At 47.4% G+C, this 7,802-nt stretch overlaps 1 protein-coding gene across 4 annotated transcripts in view; it reads right to left on the bottom strand.

Moving 5' to 3' along the window:
* Positions 1-5,311: 5,311 nt before the first annotated feature.
* The window catches only part of unc93a (unc-93 homolog A), a 220,418-nt gene continuing 217,927 nt past the window's right edge, over positions 5,312-7,802 (bottom strand). For all 4 annotated transcript variants that reach the window (XM_068044639.1, XM_068044637.1, XM_068044638.1 and 1 more), the window contains one exon: positions 5,312-7,558. In XM_068044639.1, coding sequence (XP_067900740.1) covers positions 7,200-7,558 — 359 coding nt within the window. In that variant the 3' untranslated portion in view covers positions 5,312-7,199. The remainder of the gene's footprint in view (positions 7,559-7,802) is intronic.

The following is a 7,802-nucleotide window of genomic DNA, read 5'->3' as shown; positions in this document are numbered from 1 at the left end:
CATTGATGCGATGCGCCACGACCTCTGGCGCCATGATCGTCGTCGGGTCAGCTGAGGAGCATGTGCTCGGGCCCTATTTAAAGCACCCCAGCACCTGCTTCTTGCCAACTGCCAAATACTTACTCTGCTTTGTCCAAGTGACCTGTGCAGGTGAGATCCTCTTCTTCCACTTAATTGCAACCTTTTTTCCTGTAGGGCTACTGCACTTGGGTGTATAATCCTAATTTTGCACATACGTGAAAGTGAAATTGAATTACATCAGGAAAGGAAAATACCCTCTCAGAAATAAAAGCATCATTTAATAATATCAACATATTATGGGCTTTTCATTTCCTGAATGTAAACAGCTGCAGACTAATATGTATTTGGAATCTGTACGCATTTTTCATGGAAATTATATTTGAAAATACATGTAACTAGAAATAGAACTATTTTTCAAAGAACCAGGAAAATATGTTTCCCTTGTAGCTGCATTGCAAACCTGAAATATTGAATCAATAATTATGATAAACTGGTGCAGAAGCAAAGTGAACGTCAACATCTATATCTGTGGCTGTTATATATGAAAAACTAGAACAGCACAGATTTCCTCACTAGTCCTGCATTCCTGAAAAAAAAACCTTGCTGCCAACAGTTAGAGCAGTTAGACGGTGGTATAACCTTTGCATTTAAAGAACGAGACAAAAATCCGAAGGTGGCAGAGGGGTGCTCCAGGTTGGCCCCACGGTTTAGCAATGCCTCCCTGCTCATTCTCCTGCAGGCTGTGTGGGCAAGGCAGGAGGTCCTTTTCCCCAGCAATAGTAAGAAGAGGCCCCCTGCCTAACCAAGGCAGCCTGGCTGGAGGTGGCAGAGGGGGCCAGTAACCCTGGGGCCAACCGGCATGAATGGGTCCAATGCCAAAGAGGATGAATAATCTGCTTCACGCCGCAAAATTAAGTGGCATATTGTATCATGGCCCCACTGAACCTGGGTGTCCACACATGTGTGCCACTGCCATGCCAAAGATAGGGAGGTTGGGTAGGGAGGAATGATGTGACATGAATGGATGAAAGTATGAAAGAACTCTCCCTTGTCTGCTGCTCAGAGCACGACACCTACATGTGTAGTTCACTCAGCAGTGCACACCGAGCATTCCCCAGCTTTGGGCCCAGCACCCCTCTTGTGACATGTGTCCGGTTGTTGCCTGGCCATGCTTAATCTCTGCCTCCTAGCTCCTCCAGGCAAAGAGGGCCCACAATACTTTTGAGGCGAGTTGAACTGGTGGAGGAGTTCCATATATGCGGACACTGAAACAGGCTGAGGAGGCCCTCAAACTGGCTGCGATACATGCGGACCATGCAGTTGGTAACATTGAGCTCAGGTCCTAGGTGAACATGCATCCATTTGATATACACAATGATCCCTGTGAAAATCATACTGTTTAAGAGAATGCTGTCATAATAGTCAAATGCTCACCATAAAGATTGACAGTATGCTCATCTCATTGTATCTTGCAGGTCAACGCTCTGAGTTGGCCCAGGAAATCTCCTGTACCTCTGAAAAACAGACATCCTCCAAGGAAGCAGTGTCCCATGACACTCCCGCACCTTCCACCAGCGCAGATGCAGTCACCTCGGTGGGAATCTGGATCGGCCTTAGAGTCTGGGTCACAAGCTAGTGAGAGCACTGCAAACTCGCCCAAGCAGCTGACTGAGGCTGAGAAAAGCGACGCCCAACAGTTGGAGTGCTGTGAGTGAGTGGTCAGGCCCATGTTGAGCCCAAGACTACTGATGAGCCTCAGTTGCCGACAGCACAGGGCATGCTGGAGCTGCAGCAGCAGCTGTGGCAACATCTGGCGGAGATGCCACAGGCCATGTGCAGCCTTGAGCGGTCGATGGCGGAGTCCATCCGGGCCATGACAGCTGGCATGTCCCAGGCATATAAGCACATGGCTTCATCCATGGAGACGATGGCGGCCCTCCTGGTGAGCCAGATTCCATTAATTCGCGCTGACCTGCAATCCCTCACTGAGGCCATCAGATCCAGAAATCAATGGTAAGACGAGAGAGGGACCAGGGGCATAGAGAGTGTCCCTTCTGCTCCTTCCTGGAAGAGCAGAGAGATTCAAAGGAGCCCTGAGATGGAGGAGGTGAGCCTGTGAGCCTGTGGGGACCCCCTCAAAGGGATTCCAATGTGGACGCCGGCCCCTCTGCCGGTGAGTCAAGATCCAGCAGCCATGACATCTGAGGAGTGTTCTGCACTGACACAGGATTCCCTCAGCCAGCTGGGGCCCTCCAGGCCTCGTGCGCGCAGAGGACAACCGCCAAAGTCATCCACAGCCAAAGGGCATTCTGATCAGCAGCCTTCCTCCAGTCAGGCTGCTAGTGCAGAAGTGGCACCACGGAGGAACACCTGCAAGCCTTTCAGAAAAACACCGTTAGTTCAAATGGGTCCGCACAGGTGACACAACTCTGTAAGAAGTTAAATTACTGAATGTTCTTCACTAACATGTGTGTTGCTTTTACAGTGTGAATGAAGAGTGCCAGCATGTACCGATCATGTCCATTCGCATTACATCGTTGGCCTTTCAGAAATGCCAATGTATGGATTAACATTATTGCTATGCCTGTATTACTCTTGCGTCTCCACGGATGCAGTAACATGGACTTGGCTCAGTTTGCTTTTGCCAGTAATGATGGAGACAAAGATGTAGATGCGGATTGCTGCACAACAGGTGATCGAGGGTGCTGTGTGGCTTGCAGAGCACATGGTCTTTATGGCGAGGAGAACCATTGATCAATAAGACGTTGCCATGCATCCCTTGCTCGCTGCTTGCCCTGCTGCAGTGCCTGAATGCTGTCTGTCCTCCCATGCACCTTTCCTGCTGCAAGCTCTCTGCGTCCTCTTCATCTGAGGATGAGTCCTGCTCACGTCTCTCCTCATCCTGCAAGGCCTCCCCCCTATTGAGTGCGTAGTTATGCAGAACACAGCAAACAGCAGCGATATGAGCTACCCTTTCCGGCTCATACTGCAGGGCACCACCCGATCTATCCAGGCAGCAGAGGTACTTTTTCAGCATGCCGATCACCTGCTCAATGGTGGCTCTTGTAGCTCTATGGCTGGCATTGTATCTCACCACTGATGATGTTTTCTCACTGGTGTCAGGAGCCATGTCTGCAAGGGGTAGCCCTTGTCTCCAAAAAGCCACCTATCGATTTGAGCCAATTCAGTGAACAGCAAAGGCACCTTGGAACTGGCACAAAATGATGGCGCCATGGCAGCTGTCTGGAAAGCGGGCACAATGGCGCAGTGATTAGCACCGCAGCCTCACAGCTCCAGGGACCCGGGTTCAATTCTGGGTACTGTCCTTCCGTAGTTTCCAACTTCTCCCTGTGACTGCGTGGGTTTTCGCCGGGTGCTCCAGTTTCCTCCCACAGCCAAAGACTTGCAGGTGATAGGTAAATTGGCTGTTGTAAATTGCCCCTAGTGTAGGTAGGTGGTAGGGAATATGGGATTACTATAGGGTTAGTATAAAATGGGTGGTTGTTGGACAGCACAGACTCGGTGGGCTGAAAGGGCTTGTTTCAGTGCTGTATCTCTAAATAAAATAAATAAATTTGCATAAAGTGCTTATGGTGGTCACATATTAGCTGCACATTGAGGGAGTGGAGGCCCTTTCAGTTGAGGAATGCAGCTGGTTGGCCGGCGGGAACCTTGATGGCCACATGGGTGCAGTCCATGAGCCCTTGCACCTGTGGTGATCCCACGATACAGCCAAATTTGATGGCCCTCTGGGCCTGGTTCTCAGGATCCACTGTGAAGCCGACATAGTGTGCGGCCTCCGGTACAGGGCATCGATGACCTTCCTGATGCAGGGGTGTATTGCTGACTGTGTGACGCCATATCGGTCGCCGGGGGTTCCTGAAATGATGCAGAGGCATAGAAGCTGAGAGCCGCTGTCATTTTGAGGGCCACAGCATAGGATATCCACAGAAGCCCATGGGCTGCAGGTCATCGTTGAGCAGGGCGCAGAGATGTGTCACTGCCTCTCTGGACATCCACAGTTGCTTCTGATCATGGCGCTCAGACATCTGCGGGTATGTCACGCGGGACCTGTATAAGCCCGGCAAGCTGTAGTGCTGAGTTGACCTTGGGGGCTGCTGCTGTTCACGACCAGGAGCTTCTACCTGGGCTGCACCTGCCTCTTGGTTGTGCCTGTGGCACATATGGCTTCTCACAACAAATGGATCAATGATTATAGGATGAATCATCCCCACCTCAAAATTGCAATTAAAATTGGTTCCTTCACTTTTTCGAAGGTACCTAACAGGGCAGATATTGATGCTGACTGGTACATCAGGTGCTTTCATGCATCAACTATGTGGCATGGCATGGCAGAGTGGCACAGTATGACTACATTCAGATCGTAGTAGCAGTATCGATTGACCCACCAGATAATCTTTACACACTTACCGTTTCAGGCACCCTCCCCACACACAGGGTTCCCAGAGTGCCATTGCTCCTTCACTCACACAAGCATTCAGTGGCACAGAGTGCCCCCCTTTACAGAGGGAGGGTACACAGTTGATCACTTCATTCCTGCAGAGTTGTGCCTCCGGTAATGACATTCCCCCCTCCCTTCATGCCTGCAGGATTGTGCCCCTGGTAATACCATCCCCCTCTCCCACCTCCCTTCATGCCTGCAGAGTTGTGCCCCTGGTAATGCCATTTCCCCCCCCCCCCCCCACCCACCTCCCTTCATGCCTGCAGAGTTGTGCCCCCAGCAATACCACCCTCCCTCCTACCTCCGTACGCGTGCATGCAGAATTGAGACCCGTTTGGCAAGACTTGCCTGCACAGTCTCCGATGACTGCTACTTCTGCTGTCCCCCATCGGCTTTTCCTAGTCGTGAACGGGACGGCATGTGAGAGTCGCCTGTTGCCGCTCCGAGTCTGCATGCCTCCCCAACCCTATGTGTTGTGCACAATGTACTCTATGATCAGTGACAGAGTATTCGGCCATTTTGTAGTTACAATCTCAAACTTAAACCTCGGCTTGCTAAATTTTTCCCAGCTTCGAAAGATTTCATTAAAAAATACCACTTGAGTTTTGCTTTTGGTCACCTCTTCCTTCTCAATTTATTATTGAACAATGTACAAATTAACCTTTCTGTAAGTATGTGAAGGATACCCTGGATCTTCTGTCTTGGTCATTAATCAAATATTCATGGCAAATTTACTATCTCACCCTCAGGGCAAGCATTCGTTAGATCTCCTGCATAACAGCATGTCTTTTTGGTACAGAAACAAATCGTATTACCCGTTAAACAAGATGAATTGAAGATATTTATTTCAGGCTACAAGCATTGCAAAGACCTGAGCATGATAATAGGAATTTGTTGGCTGTCAAGCCAAAAATATTAATGCACCATAGGATGTTCACTAAGCCGTAGTACATGTTTACAAGTGTATGGATCAAAGGTGGCGGATATTTAAAGACCATGCATGGGGTGTTGCTGTATAAGCAGCTGCAAAATCCTCTGTGACTCTTGTGTTACAGTTTGGACTTCTTCCTCAACACATTGCCATGCTAGGCCCCCACCTGCCAAGAATGAGGCACATTAATTTTGTCATGAACATTGATTTTAAACTGTTACTGGAGTGAAGAAAGGACTTCTTAAACAGATCAGCCGTGGCAGGAAAAGATATTTGCATATTAACAGACGGTGATTGGAGGGACAAAGGACCATTCCATGACACATTCAACCCACAATGGACCTTGATCACCAGGTATTGTGTGCAAGAGGTGCATTCCAGAGACTGCTGAGGTGATACAACCCAAGACGTGGTCAGACCAGTTAGTCACAGGACCAACCTGCTTGGCAACCTGGTTTTTCTGTATTGTACAAACAGTTTAAACAGAGTGTGTCTGCTTGCACCTGGACTGAGAAGATTTCTCCTGTCTGCTCCCACCTCTTTCTCACAAGCCTCTGAATCCACTGAAGCCACATGAACCCCAAGAGAGAAAAGTCTCCTACAACAAAGAAGGTTTATGAAGAATATTGGGTCCCAACAAAAAGCAAGGACTCTACAGTGAGCTTGAAGAACCGTAACAAAATTTCTTCAGATATTGCCTCAAACCTTTCCACTTTATTTTTCTTCTGCTCTTTTCTGTCTCTATTTGCATGTATCGCATGTGTATGCATGCTAGTGTGGGCGTGCGTAGGCATTAGCCAAATTAGAGTTTAAGTTTAATAAAATTCAACTTTTCTTCTTTAAACCTAAGAAAGCCTGTTTGTGCTGGTTTCTTTGCTTTATAATTGGAAGTGGTGGACAAGGATTCACGAAGGGGGAGCTAAAAACACAGCAAGTTTAAAAATTAAACCCTGTTATGGCAGGACCAGGTGAAGGCTGAGAGGGACCCCTAGACACCTTTCTCACCTGGTCGTAACAGTAGCATGCATACAGACTAGCAAACACCATGGTGGTCTCCCTGCCGCTGGGCGACTGGAGCACAATTTGAATATTTAAATCAATTAAAATAAACTTATGTCATCTCCTGATGTCCTGCTGTGCTCTTCGACCAGGCAGATGACATTCCTGCACCTTTGGATCCCCATCCGGGGAAACGAGGCGCAAAAGTGGTGGGGAGGGGGGAGGAGATAAGTTTATCAATGCAGGGGTGGAACGTAGTCAAATTAACGGTGGGAAGAGTTATAGTTTAAAGTTTATGCAGTTTTGAGGGGGGGAACGTCAGATGGTAAAGGTAAGTGTTTTGGGGGGGGGGGAAAGGGCAAATAATTGTTTTGAGGGGGGCTATGCGCACAGGCAGCTGACTCCATTGACGGGAACGGACAGCCCACCCCATCCATGTGATCAGGGCAGTGCGGAGGCAGGGGTGGTCCGCTCCGGCTATTTAAATGAGCCCCCACGCTTGGAATCGCAGCAGCTCTTTAGCGTGCAGCCTGCATTTTGAAGCTTGCCGCTTAAAATCCAGCCCTATGTTACAGTTCAATTACATTAGCTAATTCAATTAAAGATTGACTATTACAAAAGACAAGCCTGGTCATTGTAAAGTTAATATAATATTTAGAAAATTGTATTTTCATTTTAAGTAAATTATAAAAAGCAATACATTTGTAAGTGTATGGTTGATTTTTGGAAGAATGTGGATACTGTCATTTGCTGAGACATCTGTAGAAATCAAAGAAAATGCTGCTTTTATAACTTTGTCTCAGAAGATGTATTTTGGGTTTCAGTGTCATTTTCATCAACAGGTTTTATATCAGTGGTTTCTGGTTCCTCATTCCTTTCCTCTTCTTTTTTTTCCAGGTGAACACTGCGTAAAATTTGGAAAAAAGTTCGAGGATTTTCCCTGGCAGATTTTACGTATTCAATGTATTCCACAATTCCATATAATATCATACCTAATATCAGGACTATCACCAAGATAATCAACTTGACCTTTATGCACAAAAAATTTGCATAAGCAAATGCTGTGACAAATCCCACAGACTCCCACAGCCGGTAGTTGGCAAATCCTGCCTCTTTGTTGTCCACAAACAGAACTCCATACAGGGCTTGAAGGAGAAAGCACAATAATTAAGTCAAATTTCTGCTTTTATCCTGTGGAAATTATTTTCAAATTCATCTTATTTTCAAATTCAAAAGCAACAAGGGAAGTGTCAAGGCTCTAGAGCAGAGCAATGTTTTGGGTAAAAATAAGCAGAGTTCGTCTAAAAGGGACAGTGAGAGTGACAAAGGTATCAGTGACTGAGGTGGCATCAGGGAAAATTAGCAAAATGTCAAAGCTAAAGGCACTTG

The sequence above is a fragment of the Heterodontus francisci genome, chromosome 13 (genome assembly GCF_036365525.1).
Source record: "Heterodontus francisci isolate sHetFra1 chromosome 13, sHetFra1.hap1, whole genome shotgun sequence".
NCBI classification, from domain to species: Eukaryota; Metazoa; Chordata; class Chondrichthyes; order Heterodontiformes; family Heterodontidae; genus Heterodontus; species Heterodontus francisci.
Note: the sequence above shows the minus strand (reverse complement) of the source record. Positions and strands in the feature narration are given on the sequence as shown.